Below are 18,454 nucleotides of genomic sequence, written 5' to 3'. Positions count from 1 at the left end.
GGCTCTGCTCCTCCTGCAAGAGCTTACTCCTACAGCGGAGCTGAGGGGAAGGGGGCATGCGAGAGGAGGAGAGAACGAGTCTGGGAGAGCAGTTTATTAGCTCTGGGATGATGGGATTGTCCTCCCTGGGCTCAGGGACGGCAGGTCAGTCTTTCACCGGTTACCTCCTGCAGCTGTCCGGGAAGCAGGATAAAATTCTAGAGGAAAGGAATAAGAAACCTAAGATTTGGGTGTGAGAGAGGCTATTTGGGTCGGTCCAAGCTCTTTTCCCAGGCTCTGAAGGCTTCCCCCACCACCGCCCTCAGCTTCCATCCCCAAACACGCGAGCGCTGTCCCAGCTCCGTTCTGTCCCCCTTGTCCTGGGCACCTACCGTCAGGCCTCAGCTGGGGGGCAGGGCCTTGAAGAAGGCAAACTGTCCTGGGAAGTAGTAGCTGTGGGGGTCCTCGCCGGCGCGCTCCACCCTGCCGCACTGGGCCTCCTGGTGCTCCTCGGGCTCCTGCCAGCGCCAGCCGCTGCTCAGGCCCGGGGGGCAAGCAGTGCCCGGGCAGGGTGTCCCCGGGCAGGGTGTCCCTGCGGACGGTGCCTGCATCCTCTGTGTCTCCCATTGCCACATCCCTTAGGGAATAGTGGGGCCAGGCCCAGAGCCCCTCCTCGCCCCTCCTTACCGCTCCTCATCCCTCCCACCCTTGTTGCCCCTCCCAGCTTCCTCACCCCCTCCTGGTCCCTCCTCATCCCTCACCTCCTCCTCTCTCCTCCCCTCTTTTCTCATACCCCCTTGCCCTTCCTCACCCCACCCACCCTCCTCGCCCTCTATACACCTCAGTCTGTGCTTCTGACCTCTCCCACAGACCTAGCTTCTCCATCTTGCCAGCCTCTTCCCCAGCCTCCCCACCTCCTCCTCTGCCCACTCTTACCCGGTGAACCTGCGTGTGTATGGGGCAGTGGACCATCCGGCCGAGGACTTTATCTGCAGAGTTCAGCTTGATGCAGGCCAGGCATTTCCGCTTCCTCTGGGGAGGGGAGCATGGGGCCAGGAGAGGAAAGAGGTCAGGGCCGGCATGCGGCCCCATCAGAGTGGAAGCTGGGGGCTACCTGCCACGGGGGCCGGCTCCCCTGGCAGGCCCTAGAGCAGAGAGGTGAGGGGTCATGCAGGCCATCTGGCTTCTGGCGCAGCCCATCTGGGGACTGGGAGATTTCAGACATCAACCCATCCTGCAGTTTTCAAACTATGGAATATGTGTGTAGGCAGGACTCCTTCCCCAGATGGGTTCTCCCCACCTGACTTTCACCTCGAGCCACTCTGCTGGTCTGTTATATTTATTTGCATGTTCTTAAAAGATTTGACATGAACACAAGGGTCCTGACATGAAGTCTGGAAAAATCACTGATAGAATCCAGTCCTTCCCTTAACAGACGGAGGGAACAGGCCTTCAAAGAACCTACTGAGTCACAGGCTGGTGCTTGGAACAGCTGGGACTGGGGACTCCCCCACAGCAGTGGCTATGCCCCCAAGGGGGCCGGTTACAGTCAAGCCCTGTTATGAGTCAGCCCAGGCTGGGCCATCTCTACTTGAGGACTCACAGAAAGTGAGGAATTCACCAGGCCTGGGGTGGGGGCCAGCCAAACCCCATGCCGTGGGCGTCCTCCACCACTGACCTGAAGCCTGAGAGAGGAGGAGGCCGGGTGGGAGGAGGACTCTCTCTGAAGAACGTATGTCCTCAGAGTAGCCCAGCCCTGGCCACCCACAGCATCACAGCCCAGGCTCAGACTGAGCCAGCTCAGTGTGGGCTCTCTTCCTAAACCCCAGTTACATACCCTTGCACTGAGCAAATGCCCCATCTCTGCCCCCACCCCACCCCGCGCATGCACACACACACACACACACACACACACACACACACACACACACAGGACTTCACTCACCCCGTTGGGCTTAATTTTGCACTCTGCTTTCTTCCAGTCCTTCTTCCGGCAGCTTGTCTGCTGGAGCTTAAATTCCAGCCTCACAAAGGTCCCTGCGGGGAAGGGCTGCCCACAGACAGAGAAAGGCCAGCAGCCAGCTGAGCGATTCCTGGACGTGACCTGTCCCTCCTCCCAACCCCCCCTACCCAGTGAAACAGCACATCTGAGAAGGGGCCTGGGATGTTGGCCTCTCCCTGGAGAACTGGGTACTCATCGAGCGCAAGTGCTTTCCGCACCTGCTTCCTGGGAACATGCTTGTGGCCCTAACCCTCTTCCCTCGCCAGGCGATGCCGCTAACCATTTCCGTGGCACTGTCCACACCGGTCTCCTTGAAGGCCCACTGAACGGGCGGGTGATTGTGAAATTCTTCCAGGGCCACCTGCAGGCCCCGCTGCTGCGTGGCTGTGAGCTCGGCTCTGCCCAGGCCCACCGCGCCCAGCCACAGGGCCAGAGGCATCAGCAGCTGCCACATGGCGTCACCTCTGTCACCCCGGCCCTGCCAAGAGTGTTCAGTCCTCAGCTCTTCAGGCCAGCCAGCGGAGCCACCAACTCCCTGGCCCAGTAGCTGGGGGGGGAGTGTAGGGGAGGGTGCCTGACAGAGCTCTGGGCTGAGGTTGGAGGGACAGGAAGTGGCCCTTCAGTCAGATCCCCCCTGGTATTCCCCTGGTCCTTGCTCTCCTCCCTACCCTGCCCCCCACTGTTCCCTGGGCCCAGCTCAGCCCATGTTTGGCCTTGTCCTGGGTAGGTTCTGAGTTGGCTTTTGTCCTCGGGCCAACAGCCTGGGAAGCCCTCCTGTTGCCCACTCTCACCCTTCCGCCTCACCCTTTTCTGGCCCATTCTTTCTCCCCCACTGTGTCTCTGATCCCCTTTCCTGCCCGCTGCCCTCAGAGCCCCCCTCGGTGTCCCCCACCTCAGCCTCTCCAGGTCTGCTTGTCCCCCAGCACTCTGAGCCTGTGGGCTCCCTCCAGTTCTGGGAAACCTGGCTCTGGCACCCCCTTTGTCCCCCAAGGCTAACTCAAGGGGGAGGGGCAGGATATAGAATGGAGGGCAGCTGGAGGCCGAATATTTTTGGGAGGACGTAAACACATGGGAGGGGCCCAGAGCGGGGTGGGAACCGGGAGGATGTTTAACCCTCCCTGTGCTGGGGCTGCTCCTGATTGTGCCCCTGACCCTAGATGCTGGGGTCTCACTTCAGCCCCATCATGGCTTTCTTCTTTAGGCAGCCTCTCCCTCCCTTAACTTCTTTCGTGGGGCCGTTCCCACCACCCCTCTCCTAGCCTTTCTGATCCTGTCCCCTAATCCATGACTGGGGTTGCTTGAGGCATGGACGCACCCCAAGAACTCTGTGTGGACTGGTGGTCTTAGGACCAGAAAGCTACAGATGTGGAAATGGAGGCCCCCCACAGTGAGAGACATCAGGGTGTTGCCTTATGACAAGGCCTTACAGACGGGTTGACAGATCTCACCCTTGGAGCTGCCCCATTTGGCCTGTCTCCTTCCAACCAGCTGCCTCCCTGGCCCACTCTCCCCTCCTCACCTTCTGTCCTGTGTCTTGGGGTCTCTGCTTCGCTGCTTCCCGTGGCTGACTCTAGGCCAGGCTGTCAGCCTCTTCCTGCACCCCCCCACCTCCGGTCGGCCCCCATCTCCTCCCATTCCCACCCCCTGGGCCCCTCCAGCTCCCAGCCCGCCCAAGGCTCCTCCCCACCCCATTAGGACCGGCCTCCTGGCAGCCAGCCCTCTGAGACCTCCCTCCCATCCACCCACAGGCCTCCCAGCCACAATCTTGCTGTCAGACCTTGACCCCTACCTACCCGGGCCGATCCTGGCTAACCCTGGCCAAGCTGTCCTCCCCTCCCCCTCCCCCTGGCCAAAGAGCCCAAGCATTTGGTGGTCTTGGCCCAGTCTCTCCTCCATGGGATGTGGGGCTGCCCTGCCTCCTCCCCCGTCCCTGCCACCCCAGTGCTGCCTCTGAAGGGCTGCCCTCTTTGGCTCCTCCTGGGTGACCAGTCCCCAGCATCCTCACCCACACATTTCAGGAAAGTCTCACCAGAAATACAGACATCTTCAAACCCAGTGAGACCTTGAGGAATCATTCGACCCCTTCCCCTGCCTCCCAAGCCCTAAAACCACACGGAGAAGGAAGGCATCCCTGTCGGAGATGCATCTGGTATCCAACGACCTCGATAAGCAGCACACGTGTTCAGCCTTGATCCTGCGTGTCCCATCCTTGGTGGTGAGAGATCCAGGGGTCTCACGGGGGTGTTGGGAGCCTGCAGGCACAGCAGAAGGGTGTGATGGAATTCATGAGGCTAGCGTGGGGTGGGGGGAAACTGTCCAAATATTGCTCAACTCCGTGCATCCTGCCACCTCCCTGGCTCCAGGCCCCACGCGAATGGCCCCAAACAGGGTCTCATTTACCTTCCCAAATCCCCAGCGACTGATGGCTGATGATTGGCGCAGATTTTCTCCCCGTCCCTATTCACCCCGGCCATGGATCTCCACAGGGAGCTGACAGCTTCCTTTGCGATGTGCTCTGGGGGCACCAGAAAGACGCTTGGACGACTACCATGGTTCCTTCCGTGCCGTGTTGTAGAACGCGTCATGGGTCTCGTCGGTGGGTGTCTCCTCTCCCATCTTCTTTCTCCTTGTGAATTTATACTTTCTTATTCATTTACCATTGTTCTGATGGAGTTTTGGGAGGGAGTAGGGATAAACACGTGTGTGATCTGCCATGTTTAATCAGAGTCTATGAGTTACTAAAGAAGAAAAATCACTATCTCGCTACTATTTAGGTATAGTATATATATAATTATATATAATATTATATGTATAAAACTGTGTGCCCCTAAAATTTCTATGTTGAGATCATAACCCCAAGTACCTCCAGAATGTGACTGTATTTGGAGGTTTGGACTTTAAAGAGGTAATTGAGGTAAAATGAGGTCAGATGGGGGGTGAAGAGGAAGGACCGATCCAATATGACTAGTGTCCTTATAAGAAGAGATCAGGACACAGAGGGAGGACTGTGTGAAGACACAGGGAAAAGACAGCCACCGACAAGCCAAGGAGAGTAGCTTCAGAAGAACCAACCCTGCCAACACCTTGATATCGGACTTTTGGGCTCAAGAATTGGGAGAATAAGTTTCTCTTGTTTAGACCACCCAGTGTGGACAGTGCTAGCAAAACTACACACACACAGAGGAGACCCTTTCCTAAGACTAATCAGGTGCTTTGTGATCAAAAGAATGAGGCTAGAATGGCTAATACTAAGTTGAAAAAAATCAAAATGGCCTTTTCGAGAATAAATATATGAATCCTGTATTTATCTGGAAAAAAACGTATAAGAAATCAGGATGCCTTTTGTAATGTTTTAACATGGCAGGAAATGAAACTTGAATTTTCATTAGAGGACGTATCTTAACACTAACATATCATTAACGTTTTGAAATTTATAATAACTCTTTCAAGAAAATTCAGCAAACTAATAAGAGGAATTTGCATCTTTATGAAGTACATTTAAACAGTCAGCTTCATGGATGCAAAAATATTTTCCTAAATCAAAGTGGTTGGAAGGCAGGCAGATACCAGGCTGAAGGTCCATCAGATCTCACCGAGTCCGGGAAGCCTTGCTCAGGGATCCACCACTAGATGGAGACAGTGGGCACAGGCTAGGTCCTTCACGCCGCCAGTTCTCTGCCAGTTTTTTCAAATAACAGGCAGTGGAATTATTATTATTTTGGGAGAGAGAGAGAAGGAGCGAGCAGGGAGGGACAGAGGGAGAGGGAGAGAGAGAATCCCAAGCAGCCTCCACACCCAGCTCAGAGCCTGATGCAGGGCTCAGTCTCACAGCCCTGAGATCATGACCTGAGCCAAAATCAGAGTCAGAGGCTTCATTCAACTGACGAAGCCACCCAGGCAGCCCAAGAATTATTTTTCTTACATAGTTGTGGTAGCCTATGGTCGCTTTTTGATTCCTGGTTTAACTGTAAGAACTTCTTTTAACTCCATCCGACCCATACATCATGCTAATTCGTTGCAGTGCTTTTATCTGCCATACGCCCATTCGTTAGAACTGCTCCCCGGCGCAGGCACAGATAATAAGCAGCATCTCTGCCAGTGGCCGGCGCGTAGAGCAGTTTAGATGCTGCGAAATTACACACTTCCCAAATGTTCTTTTGAGAATGAATTTTATTTTGTATATTGTTTGTCAGATGTAGTAATGTAATAGAATGTTACCATGTGTAGTCAAATGTGCTATATTGTTGTCACTTCTAATAACATCCCCGAAATAAACCTTCTTAAATCATGTTCAGAGGAAACTCTCTTCTCATGTTTGAAGACAGCTGAGGCCAACCACTTCTGAGCACATTCGAGACCTCAGCGGCCAGCTCTGAAGGCACCAAATTTAACTGTGACCCAGATTGGGTCTTTGAGCCCTTGAGGAGGCTCTGAGTTGAAACCAAGTTTACATTCTGACTCACCACGTGAGGTTATCTGAGAAGGGTCTGGGCAGGCGCGAGCTAGGGTTGGAGGTGGCATTTCTGTGCCGTGGCGACGCGGACAGAGGGCGTTTGTGCACAGCGGCACGTGCCACCGGCGACAATGAAGCACTTGCAACTACCCCTGCTTCTGCCAAACTGCGAAGACCCCACAGAGGTTCCGTTTAGAATTTCCCTGGTGTTTCCAAATCAAGCTTGGCTTTTAGATTTTAAACCAAGAATGGATACACACAAGGCTTCTCAATCCATCTTTTGAATTAAGTTGAGGAAGACACAACTGATGCCAGTCTGGAGTAGAAAAAGACGTAGCATCATAATCATAGATGAGATTGGACTTTGAAAGGGTAAAAATGTCGATCTCTAGGTAAAGTCAAGTACCTTCTCTCTTGGCTGAGACGCTGCAATGGTTTGTGGCCGCATTTCCTGGTGGCATAGGGTCCCGAGAGCAAATCACCAAGCAGTGGTAACCGTGGTCTCCAGAGTGTCGGGCGCCCTCCTCCCCCTGAGCTGCGGTCCCCTCAGAGCCAGAAGTTCCTCAAAGGTGCTCGCATTCCTGTCATTCTAGAATAATGTTCCAGATAAAAGAATGTTAGATAAAAGAATGCTGCCTACAGTCAGAGTCCTTGAAGGAGGAGAGCTACAGACTCAAGTTTTCTTCTAAATGTCTTCTTCTTTGCCTCACTCACATACTGACTGGAATTCTCCTATGAGGAAAAGTGGTATTTTTCTCTCACCCGAAGGTCTATCAGACTCCCACCCTCTGCTTAACAAGCAGGGAAGAGACTTTGAAGTTTGCGAGTAAACGATGGTCCGGACTGTGTGGTCTAATCCAGTTCTCTCCCCGTGGGCTCAAGCTCTCCCATGTCCTTATTCATTTGGCCCACGGACACTTGCTGAGTTCCTGTCACGGACCTGACGCCCTTCTAGAAGCTGGCTGCAGTAGAAAAGACAGGCCAGATCCCTGCTTTCCGGCGACATGAGCTACGCACAGCAGTAAAGTAGGGGAGCTAGGAGGGGATGGGGTCGGAGTAGGTGGTGGGCTGATGACGACCCAAATCCCTGCTCAGGTCCCAGTGGTTGCAGTCTGTGAATGTTACCTTATATGGCAAAGGGGACTGCGGATGTGAGCTGGCTAAGAGCTTTGAAATGGGGAGATCACGTTGGGGAACTATAACTGAAAACAAAATCTCCTACCAACCCAGAAAGCTCTCTGCAAAGGCAGAAAAGAAAGAAAACAGTTTTATTATCCAATAAGCACGAAAGCAGAAAGAGAGGCGCATCACAGGCAGCCCGCTGAGAGATCAGGAAAGCAGAAGGAGATCTCCCTGGTTCCACAGCGCAGCAGATGCCGCCCGCTGTACACGGTCTCCAGCTAGAGCCTAACTCGTCCTCAGCAAGAGGACTTGCGTCACCCGGAGTTCATCCTAAACTCACCTGGCCATTGGGGTGGCCGCCTGTGTTTGCTAATTGCCTTGCTCCCAAGGAACAGGGCGCGTCTCCTATCTTTAGGACAGGAGACAGTTCTGCAGCTTGGAGCCGGGCGCCCGCGGAAGTCAGGCCCCCACCCACGCTCCCGTGGGTCCCTGTCTTCCTCGGTGTTTACATTTCAAGGAGGTGGCTCCCAGGGCCTTGGAGGGAGGGGGTGTGTGTGTAAAATGAACGCGTGTGGTCTTCAGCCACCAGATCTGAGGTGGCTTGTCACGGCAGCCACGGGAGACTCCTGCGGGTGGGGTGCGGAGAGGAGAGGCTCACTGGGAAGCTCGTTTTGAGGGGAGGATCCTTGAGCCTGAATCAGAAGGAAGCAATGAGTGAACGCTATAAAGATCTGCAGGTAGAGCTTTCTAGGCAGAGGGAACAGCCTCCGCAAAGGCCTTTGGGGGGACCGGGCTACTGAGGCTGGGCAGCGTCCAGCCGGACCTCGGAGGCGCCCAGTACAGAGGCTGGTGCGGTCAGACCAGGTGGAACCTTAGAAGCCCCAGCAGCCGTCTGCGGGGTTCTCAAACAGAACTGCGCTGTGTTTAAGAGGACCATGCTGGCCCAGGCTGGGGAGGGCCTGGGGCGGCGGGAGGGGCTGCACAGGGCTGGCGGCAGGGGGGCGCAGCCGGGAGGCAGCCAGGTACTCTACCTGGTTTCCTTTTGACCAACCCTGTGCTTTTCCTTTTAGAAGAACAGACTCCTGGAACTAGATATGCAACAGCAGAGAGTCTGGTGCAGTCTTCTGGGGGTGACATTTGCTCTCGGTCTGGGGCTGCTCTTACAGGGGTCCTTGCCATGCACAAGGAGGACCGCTGTGATCGTTTCCTGGGGAGTTTCCATGCCAGCTAGCAAGATCCCTTCGCCAGAGATGCCAGCCTGGGGCACTCAGGGCCTTCCTCAGTGGGGGCGGCGGCCGCTTTCTCCCCAGGTCTAGGCCTGGAGGGCTCAGGATGGAGGGCTGCCTGAGCACCTGCAAGGGGCCAGCAGGCGTGACCTCCACACAGCTCAGCGTGGGACCGTTCTGCCTCCTCCCCGCACTGTGAGGTTTCCCATCTGCCTGCAGGATGCTGTCTGAAGCTGGACTTAACAATTGTGAGTTGCATTAGAGTGAAGTTCTGTCTTCTCGCTTGCTTCTTACTCTCCTCCAGCTTTTCAACAGTCATGTATTCAAGGTTTATCAACAAGTACTTGGTTTTGGGGCACCAGGGTGGGTCAGTTGGTTGAGCGTCTGACTTCGGCTCAGGTCATGATCCCAGGGTCCTGGGATCGAGCCCCACATCGGGCTCCCTGCTCAGTGGGGACCCTGCTTCTCCCTCTCCCGCTGCTTGTGCTCTCTCCCTCTGTCAAATAAATAAATACAATCTTACAAAAACAAAAACAAAAACCCCCAAGTACTTGGTTTTTATTTCCTATTAAGTACTACCCCAAGAAAGATTTCCATTGCTAAACTGGGCTAAACGTCCTCTCGACGTCCTTTCACGTTGTGGGAAAACAGCACGGACCATTTCCGCGTGGCTCATGATAAGGACCAGCACGTGGCCCAGTGGCAGATGGCAGACACTGACTCAGTATTTGTTGGATGTGCAGTAGTCCTGTGGGGAGCACTGGGGCAGCGTATCCGCGAGAGGTGGGTGCAGATACAGGACTGCTTCTACGCTATACTCGGTCCTCTTCATAGAGCATTTCTGGAGACGTTGCTCCCTCATGCCCTGGTGTGCCCACCTGCTTTGCCATCTAAACCAGTAGTGGGGGCCAGGCATGGCTGGAGGGCAAGAGGATCCTCCCAGAGCCCCTGTCAATTTTTGCTGTCTGGCGGGTTCTCAACCCGGTGCAGACCTACCATTCTCTGGCAAGCATGTCAGAGCGGAAACGATCTCCACTGGGTTCGGCCATTTGGCTGGCTGCCGTGCCACCCCCCCCCCCATCCTCCTCGAAGGCATATTGGGGGGGGCGGATTCCCAAATACCAAGGCCTGGAATTCCTGGCTGCCGTAAGGGCTTGGGAATCCCTCACAACGCCTGTGTCCCTTTCCCTTCTGCAGCGTGAAGGCCGTGTCATTTCCTTTGGCTATGCCCAGAGAGGAAGGAACAGCTGCAGGTGGCTAACTCCTGATTGCACGGAAGACACTTCTAGTGGGGGCCAGGGAGGGAGGGAGTGGTTTTTGGACTTAAGGGAGGAGCCTTTTGGCTAAGAGAGGCTGCTTACCAACAGATGAAGATACTCTGGGGGTCCATGAAAGGAATTCCACTTTGAAGGTGCTGGCGGGAAGGAAGTGTTGGACGTGCCATGTTTACTTGTGAACTGCTGGGTATCTCGCAATTTTTCTGTGCTGGGCCCAGCACTTGGTGCTTTGCCCACACATACGACTTTAGTGGAGAAGAGTAGGGCTGGTTTCCTGTCAACCCCTATCTAGCTGTGTGGCCCTGGGTAAATTCCTCAACCTCTCTTGAGTCTCAGTTGTTTCGTTTGTAAAATGAAGACTAGAAGAGTATGTTTTCTAGGGCTGTAGAGGGGATTGAGATGTGTATACGAGGAGTTTATCACCATGCCTGACACAAGATAAGGACTCCCTACATATTAACTATCCTTACTAAGTACTTAGGTAAAAACTAGACTATCTTAGGGGCACCTGCGTGGCTCAGTTGTTTAAGTGTCTGACTCTTGATCTCAGGCCAGGTCTTGATCTCAGGGCTGTGAGTTCAAGTCCCCATGCTGGGCTCCACGCTGTGTGTGGAAGCTACTTAAAAAAACAACAACAAAAAACTAGAGTATCTTCTGAATCTACCGATAGAGAAATCCATTCTTGTAACCATCAAATTTGACATACATTGTATAATATGCAATATGCTATGAACATATTTTCTGAACCCCAAAACTCATGATCTAACAAAAGTTTTTCTTTTCGTATTTGTGAATTTTATTATTTAAAAAGTACAAAACTTATACATTTAATCTACAAATAGAAACCTTGACTGTGAGAGATAAAATAAGACCTGAATAAATGGGGGGACATGAATCTTAAATCTTCAAATGGATTTTAAAATATTGACAAGAAAAAATTTAAAAATATTCGACAAATTCTAAATTTGGAAGAATAAATGAGTGATTGTAGCCAAGACAATTTTTGGGGGGGAAAAGGAATCTGTGTGTAGGGGGAGTACTTATACTATTAGATATTAAAACTTATTTTCTGTGATAAAAATACACATAAATTTTAATATAATTTAATATTAAAATTTTTAAAATAAAATTTAATTTGGGGAGCTGTGGCTGCTCTACATATGACACCAAAGGCAGAAACCATAAAAGCCTTTTACTTTATAAGATACGAACCCCCAAATAATATGAAATAAAACCAATTTCCCAACTTTAAAAAATGGACAAATAAAGTGAGCAAAGGGACATAAGCAAATTCCCAAAAAAGAAAATACAAATAGGCAATAAATATGTGAAAATACAAGCCAGCTAACTAGTAATCTAGGAAATGATATTCAAAACAATGAGAAATAATGACTTTAAATTTGAAAAAATAGCCTTCGTTGTCAAGGATCTGGAAAAATGGGCATTTTTCAAGGGAAAGCTGATATTTTTCCTGGAAGATAATTTAGAAATACTTGCCTTTGATCCATCAGTTTCCCAGTCCCCGAATTTTAAAATCAGCCCTGTGCAAAAAAAGATGAATCTCTAATGGTCTAGAAAACCAAGAAAGTTTACTTGTACATTTATGCTGCCATTAAAAGTCACGTCCTAAGAGAATATCTAATAAAATAGGAGAAAATTCACAATATTGTTAGCGAAAAGGGCAGAATACATTTTTGCAACTCATTATCCCAATTACGTCAGACATGCATAGATAAGCATAGAAAAACACCGGAGGAGACATACCAAAATTTGAAGTGTAATTGACTCTAGGAGCTCAAAAGTATGAGAGATTTTTATATTCTTTTCTGATAGAACCGATGCAACAGATCTGTGTTTTAAAAATGATTGCACAATTAACATCGACTCTGTTGAAAAGCATAAAAGTACATGACATTGTACTAGCCTCGGAAAACCCAGGAAGTGTTTGTATAGCCACGGCCACCTGCTCGGCGGTGAGTCACGGGCGCAGGCTCGCACCTGCCTCCGCGCTCGCCGACCCGCTGCTCCGCGGTTCCAAGCGAAATGCCCGGGGCGAGAGCGGCCCCTGGGCCAGGCCCCGCGCCCCCGGCCACGGGAAGCCGGGAACGCCTGCTCGTGGTAATTTCTGGAATAGGGGTTATTCTCTTTCTAAAGTTCAGGCGGTCGGGCCTTTCCTTTCTCCACTTGTGAACAAATCAGAAGCCAGACTTTCGGGACAGCCGCGCCGCCCCCCACCAGGGGCATTTCGGAGCTGCAGCGCGGCCAGAGGTCGAGGTGGCCGGCGGCGGCCGCAGCAGTGGAGGGGTGGCCCGGGGACGGCGAGCGCCCTCTCGGAGGAAGCCAGCAAGGCCGGGTCTAGCCGAGGGACCGCGGTCCGGCCACGCGGTCGCGCAGGGACGCGCGTCCTCCGCCGGGACAAAGGGTCGGGAAACTTGAGCCGGGCCTGTCCCGGAAAATCCGGGCTGCGGTCGCCATGGCTACGGAGCCGGGCTCCGGGCGGCCGCCCCCCGGCCCAGCCCGCGAGGGGGCGCTGGGAGGGGGGCGCGGAGGGGACGGGCCGCGCCGCCCGCCCCGCCCCGCCCTCCGGCCGCGGCCGCCGGCCCCAGCCCGCGACTGACCCTCGGCAGCTCCTGTAGTCACGTGGCGCTGGGAACCGGCGGGGGGGCTGGGCCCGGGCCTGGCAGTTGTGAACTCGAACCTGCCGCTGTCGCCGCGCGGGGTGGGGAGCGCGGCCGCCGGCGCCGGCGTTCCGGCCTCATGGACGCGCGACGCGCCTCCGCGCACCCCGCCGGAGAGGTTCGTCCCGGGCAGGGCGCGGGGTTCCACGCAGGCCCGAGGCGGGCGGCCCTACCTGCCGGGCGCGTGACTGTGTGTGCGCTGTGTGGGGGGGACAGTGCTGGACCGAATGGGGGGGCGAGCCCGCGCACCTGCGCACAGGCTTCGCGAGGTGCGCTCTGCGTGGGGACCCGAAAGGGCCCACTCGGGGTGCGCGGAGCCGTGTGTCCACGGCGTGGTCGGGGGACACGCGCGAAAACAAAAGGGGGTTGTGGGGTCTCCACGACCTTTTTGCCATTCAGAGGCGCAAGGGGATTGTGACCGAGACCTGGCCACACTAGCTCGCCCTACGCAGCCCCTTGGGAACCGGGCCTGGAATTCCTGTTGGGAGGAGGGTGGGGGAAGGGGAGCCAGCAGGGATTCCAGAGTTTCTGCCGTCAGCCGGCCTTTGGCCATCAGCATGGAGAATTCATGCTGTGACCTTACCCGTGGAGGAAATGACCCCCGAACGCTGTCGTGTACTTCCTTGGTGAAGGGGGCACATTCATTTATTAATCCAGTATCCATTAAGGTTACTCGGCCGCTCGGGGTGTGGGGCTTGGGTGGGGGAGGGGGTTGTGGCTGGCGAGGACACAAAGATGACTGCCCTGGAGGAGCTCAGAGCCTCATGCGTGTTTTCTCTCCCCTCCCCGCAGGTAAGGCTGGCCTCTCTGCACTCAGAGGTCTGAGCTCTGCCATGGGGGTAGGGGTGTCTTTACTGCTGCAGTTTTCTCTGACATCTGGGGGCTACCAGAGTGTGGGCGGAAGCCGGCGCTACAGCCGCAGAAGTATCCCCAGGAACATCCCCAGGAGGAGCTGGAAAAAGCCTCATCTCCAGCTCCACGGTCTCCAGGGTAGAGTCTGGCCTTCCTTGTTGGGTTCCCAAACCATTCCACAGCCCCAGTGCTAAGATCTCCTCATCCTGGAGGAAGGAAGTCACCTGTAGGGGGAAAGGATCACATTCCCACGTCAGCGTCTTCCCTGTGCTCTGACTGGCCATGGGGAATGAGTTGTGTCTGAGCTCCTCAAGAGGAAGGAGTTCGGCTCTAGGGAATTCAGGAGGATGTGTCTGGAGTTTGCAAGCCGGTAGTGAAGGTCCATTAGGAGGCTAACCACCACCCATCCCTCAGTGGCTGCAGGACGCGCTCCTGGAGGAATCTGGGCTCCCCAGCACCGTGGAAGAGCGGAATGTGGGGCAGCCCCTGGTGGGGTTGGGGCATGACCTGGCAGGGGACAGGGATTACAGTCTTGTCTTTCCTCCCCCTCTCTTGCCCCACTGGTAATCCCTATCACCCCAAGGGAGGCAGGGATCTGGGCCCCCAAGGGTAGCCTGCTGTAGGTGTTCCTTGGATTCGGGAGAGCTTTCCTTCCCGCGATGTCCTAATCATGTGTGTGGGTAGAGGAGGGCAGGCAGGCAGAGTGTGGGCACAGTCTGGACAGGTAGTGGCCTGGCCTTACGCAGCTCTGCAAGTAGCATCTAGCACTGCCCTCCTGTTCCCCAGAAGCGCTGCTCTCTCCTGCTCTCCAGGCTTCTGCCCTGAGCGACTGAGGATAGGGAGGCCAAATACGTTCCCGTGTGGTGTGATTAGAGCCCAGGAGAGGATAGATACGATAAAGGCTGTAGGAGTTTCTTTTCTGTGGGAACTTTACAAACCCAGGTGTTTTAGAGGCAAGAACACTGGCCTGGGAGTTTAGAAGACCTGTCCTCTGGTCTTGGTTCTGCTGTTGGTTTACTGTGTCCCCTCGGGCAAGCCCCCCTCCTTTTCTTTTTTTTTTTTAAGATTTTATTTATTTATTGGACGGACAGCCAGAGAGAGAGGGAACACAAGCAGGGGGAGTGGGAGAGGAAGAAGCAGGCTCCTAGCGGAGGAGCCTGATGCGGGGCTCAATCCCGGAACGCTGGGATCACGCGCGGAGCCGAAGGCAGACGCTTAACGACTGAGCCACCCAGGCGCCCCAAGCCCCCCTCCTTTTTATGCCTCAAAGTTGCTTCATCTGTCAAACTGGGAGCTTCATGTCTGCTTGTCCCGCCTCACTGTTGCTGTGAAGCTCAAATGTAGCGGCAGGAAATACTAGAAAGGAGCAGTGGCAGCAGGGAAGCACTTGTGAAAAGCCTAAAGCACCATAGGGAGAGAGGTGACTACGTTCTCTGGTGAGTCCGAAGGCAGGAATGTTTGTGCAGCCAACTCTGGAGTGTTTACTCCATGCCAGACACGGAGTGACTGGCATGAGGGGGGATTCCAAGAAGCGTCAGAGTTCCTCCCTCCTGGTAGTTTCCAGGGTTAGTAAATACTTAAATACACTTGCAGTGGTTTCTAGAAGCGCAAGATTGAAATGATGTAGAACATACAAGGAAATAGAAGAATAGTCCAGATTCAAGGGCTCTAGGCGTTCAGAGAGACGAGCTCCTCTCGGGCCTGGGGTCGGCCAGGGAGGAACTGGGGCAGGATAAATTGATCTCCAGAGTGACACTCCTTTTCCACCCTCAGCACAGGAAGAACTCATGCTGGAACGTCGCTGCAAGGGCCCCCTGGCCATGGGCCCCGCCCAGCCCAAGGTCTCTGGGCCCTCCCAGAAGTTGCCCCAGACCCTGGAGAAGGAGCCCCACGGGCTGAGGTTACGAGGCACTTCCGTGGCCCAGTCAGGCAGCCAAGCCCCCAGTAGGGCCCACCGCTGTGCCCACTGTCGAAGGCACTTCCCGGGCTGGGTGGCCCTGTGGCTTCACAGCCGGCACTGCCAGGCCCGGCTGCCCCTGCCCTGTCCTGAATGTGGCCGTCGCTTCCGACACGCCCCCTTCTTGGCACTGCACTGTCAGGTCCATGCCGCTGCCACCCCAGATCTGGGCTTTGCCTGCCACCTCTGCAGGCAGAGCTTCCGAGGCTGGGTGGCCCTGGTTCTGCATCTGCGGGCCCACTCGGCTGCAAAGCGGCCCATCGCCTGTCCTGAATGTGAGAGACGCTTCTGGCGACGAAAGCAGCTTCGAGCTCACGTGCGGAGGTGCCACCCCCCGGCTCCGGAGGCCCGGCCCTTCATATGTGGCAACTGTGGCCGGAGCTTTGCCCAGTGGGACCAGCTAGTCGCTCACAAGCGGGTTCACGTAGCCGAGGCCCTGGAGGAGGCCGCAGCCAAGGCTCTCGGGCCTCGGCCTAGGGGCCGCCCGGCTGTGACCGCCCCCCGACCTGGTGGAGACGCGGTCGACCGCCCCTTCCAGTGTGCCTGCTGCGGCAAGCGCTTTCGGCACAAGCCCAACTTGATCGCCCACCGCCGAGTGCACACGGGCGAGCGGCCCCACCAGTGCCCCGAATGCGGGAAGCGCTTCACCAATAAGCCCTACCTGACCTCACACCGGCGCATCCACACAGGCGAGAAGCCCTACCCGTGCACAGAGTGCGGGCGCCGCTTCCGCCACAAACCCAACCTGCTGTCTCACAGCAAGATCCACAAGCGGTCCGAAGGGTCTGCCCAGGGCGCCCCCGGCTCGGGCAGCCCCCAGCTTCCGGCCGGCCCCCTGGAGGCCTCGTCTGAGCCCCCCGCCGAGGCCCCGCTGAAAGCTGCCCGGGAGCGTGCGCCGGAGCCTCTGCTGGAGGCCCCGGGAGCGCCCCCGCCCGACGCTGCGGCCGCGCCCCCGTCCCTCTTCAGCTGCGAGGACTGCGGCCGGAGCTTCCGGCTGGAGCGCTTCCTGCGGGCCCACCAGCGGCAGCACACCGGGGAGCGGCCCTTCACCTGCTCCGAGTGCGGGAAGAACTTCGGCAAGAAGACCCACCTGGTGGCGCACTCCCGGGTGCACTCGGGCGAGCGGCCCTTCGCCTGCGAGGAGTGCGGGCGCCGCTTCTCCCAGGGCAGCCACCTGGCGGCCCACCGGCGCGACCACGCCCCCGAGCGGCCCTTCGTCTGCCCGGACTGCGGCAAGGCTTTCCGCCACAAGCCCTACCTGGCGGCCCACCGGCGCATCCACACTGGCGAGAAGCCCTACGTCTGCCCAGACTGCGGCAAAGCCTTCAGCCAGAAGTCCAACCTGGTGTCCCATCGGCGCATCCACACGGGCGAGCGCCCCTATGCCTGCCCCGACTGCGACCGGAGCTTCAGCCAGAAGTCCAATCTCATCACCCACCGGAAGAGCCACATCCGGGACGGCGCCTTCTGCTGCGCCATCTGTGGCCAGACCTTTGACGACGAGGAGAAGCTCCTGGCCCATCAGAAGAAGCATGATGTCTGAGAGGGCAGGGGCTGCGGAGGCCGAGGGAGGGGGGGCCCGGGCGTCATTTACGCGAGAGTGTGGCCGTGGGCCTGGGCCTTGGGCGAGGGGCCTGTGTTGCTGCTGGTGTAGGCGAGGGGTGGGAGAGCAGCCAGTGAGCTGCGCCCTGTTAGAGACGGAGGTCCAGCCCCCGGCCGCCAGGGAAACCACTCGCAGAGCACGGGACTCCGGCCTCCAGCTGGTGTTCCCTAAGGTTCTGTCCTGACTGTCCCGTGCCCTGGAAAAGTAGCAATAGCAGCTCCACCTACCCCTTAGAGCCCTCCAGCTGGAGGGGCCACCAGGGGCTAGGAAGACCCTTCCCCCCTGGTGTTAACGCCTTAATGTCCTTGTCTTTTATTATGAGTTCCTTCAGCTCGTTTTTTGGAAGTAGGTGTGGTACAGTCCTTAGTAAATGAACGCTTGGGAGGAAAAGTGGACCAGCTGGCTGTACACCCGGGAGAACCTGCTGGCCTTGTTAGACAGCACCTGGGCCTTTTCCAGCACAGAGAGGTGAGGCCGCGCTGCTCTAACCGGTCCCACCCCGTCCCCTTCCTCCTGCCCCTGCGTAGGCACCGGGACTCAGAGAGACCCATCTACTGTTAGCACTCAGCTCCACTCCCCCTCCCTGAGGTCCACGCACCACCCTCCCAGCGCTTAGAGCATCCCCTGGACACAGCAGCACTGTGTCCAGGCTTTTGTCTGAACACCCCCACCCTCCACTCGTTCCAGAACTTGACATGGTGGAAAGGACTGCCCCATTGATAATGGAGGGTCGGCTGACAGGCAGAAAGGGGCAAGTTTCCTCTTCCACATTTCCAGGTTATGGATGCCCAGCCCCTGCTTGAACACTTAGGTGACAGGGAGTCCCCACCTCCTGAGGCCCTGGTTCTATTGTAGGATAATTCTAATTGTTAGAAATTCTTCCTTATAATGAATGGAATCTGCTCTCCTGTAATTTCTACCTATTGGGCCTTGTTCTGTTCTCTGGAATGAAACAGAACAACCACTTACCCTCCTTTTCAAACTAGAGAATAAAGATTTGGTTTTAGAGCTGGTGGCTGAGTGTTCCTTTCTCCTGGGGAGCTGTGTAGTTTGAAAGAAGGGCAGCATGCTCTGCTCTGGGCTGGGGGGAGGGCGGTGGAGGAGGGGTGCTGGTCAAGGGACAAGTGCCCCCACTTGGGCTCCTTTGCACCCTGCTTTCAGTTCTTCCCCAGGGGAGGCCAGGCACACCCCGCGGGTGGGACTAGTTCTGCAGGGACTTAGCTTTCTGTGGGGTTAGACCAGCCAGGGGCCAATTATCAGGAGGAAAAGGTCTGATTTGAATGTTCTGCAGTGTCTTCCTGGCTG

At 55.7% G+C, this 18,454-nt stretch overlaps 2 protein-coding genes and 1 long non-coding RNA gene across 9 annotated transcripts; 1 reads left to right on the top strand and 2 right to left on the bottom strand.

Annotated features, from left to right (window-relative positions):
* Nucleotides 1–79: 79 nt before the first annotated feature.
* On the bottom strand, nt 80–3,616 carry RARRES2 (retinoic acid receptor responder 2). Of its 2 annotated transcripts, none has more exons than XM_045792373.2 (6): nt 3,501–3,616; nt 2,262–2,459; nt 1,925–2,029; nt 916–1,011; nt 372–497; nt 80–197 (listed from the first exon to the last, which is right to left on the bottom strand). In XM_045792373.2, exons 2-5 carry the CDS (start codon nt 2,433–2,435, stop codon nt 381–383), a joined length of 492 nt encoding a protein of 163 aa, XP_045648329.1. In that variant the 5' UTR covers nt 2,436–2,459; nt 3,501–3,616; the 3' UTR covers nt 80–197; nt 372–380. The 2 variants fall into 2 exon arrangements, with proteins under 2 accessions (XP_045648329.1, XP_045648330.1); XM_045792374.2 differs by lacking the exon at nt 3,501–3,616 and adding an exon at nt 2,874–3,023.
* A 153-nt stretch (nt 3,617–3,769) lies between these two features.
* Nucleotides 3,770–7,669, bottom strand: LOC148110328 (uncharacterized). The gene is made up of 3 exons (XR_015723778.1): nt 6,841–7,669; nt 4,382–4,645; nt 3,770–4,233 (listed from the first exon to the last, which is right to left on the bottom strand). It is a non-coding gene; the product is annotated as an uncharacterized LOC148110328 (long non-coding RNA).
* Nucleotides 7,670–12,015: 4,346 nt separating this feature from the next.
* REPIN1 (replication initiator 1) lies at nt 12,016–18,157 on the top strand. Of its 6 annotated transcripts, none has more exons than XM_087860722.1 (3): nt 12,016–12,177; nt 13,530–13,727; nt 15,363–18,157. In XM_087860722.1, the coding sequence occupies exons 2-3, from the start codon at nt 13,571–13,573 to the stop codon at nt 17,087–17,089; spliced, it is 1,884 nt and encodes a 627-aa protein (XP_087716848.1). In that variant the 5' UTR covers nt 12,016–12,177; nt 13,530–13,570; the 3' UTR covers nt 17,090–18,157. The 6 variants fall into 6 exon arrangements, with proteins under 6 accessions (XP_087716848.1, XP_087716849.1, XP_045648321.1 ...); XM_087860723.1 differs by lacking the exon at nt 12,016–12,177 and adding an exon at nt 12,226–12,855 and having other exon boundaries at nt 13,601–13,727; XM_045792365.2 differs by lacking the exon at nt 12,016–12,177 and adding an exon at nt 12,227–12,855.
* The last annotated feature ends 297 nt before the right edge of the window (nt 18,158–18,454 follow it).

Source organism: Ursus americanus, chromosome 3, assembly GCF_024610735.1.
Source record: "Ursus americanus isolate L20-20 chromosome 3, mUrsAme1.1.p, whole genome shotgun sequence".
NCBI classification, from domain to species: Eukaryota; Metazoa; Chordata; class Mammalia; order Carnivora; family Ursidae; genus Ursus; species Ursus americanus.
Note: the sequence above shows the minus strand (reverse complement) of the source record. Positions and strands in the feature narration are given on the sequence as shown.

What these genes read in the sequence shown, in the direction of transcription:
- RARRES2 (XM_045792373.2), bottom strand. Translation starts at nt 2,435, where the DNA reads ATGTGGCAGCTGCTGATGCCTCTGGCCCTGTGGCTGGGCGCGGTGGGC. An exon ending in TGGACAGTGCCACGGAAATG is followed by an intron (nt 2,030 to 2,261) that starts GTTAGCGGCATC and finishes GTCTGTGGGCAG; the next exon opens with CCCTTCCCCGCAGGGACCTT. An exon ending in GCAAAATTAAGCCCAACGGG is followed by an intron (nt 1,012 to 1,924) that starts GTGAGTGAAGTC and finishes TCCCCTCCCCAG; the next exon opens with AGGAAGCGGAAATGCCTGGC.
- REPIN1 (XM_087860721.1), top strand. Translation starts at nt 12,965, where the DNA reads ATGGGGGGGCGAGCCCGCGCACCTGCGCACAGGCTTCGCGAGGTGCGC. An exon ending in TTTCTCTCCCCTCCCCGCAG is followed by an intron (nt 13,530 to 15,362) that starts GTAAGGCTGGCC and finishes TTCCACCCTCAG; the next exon opens with CACAGGAAGAACTCATGCTG.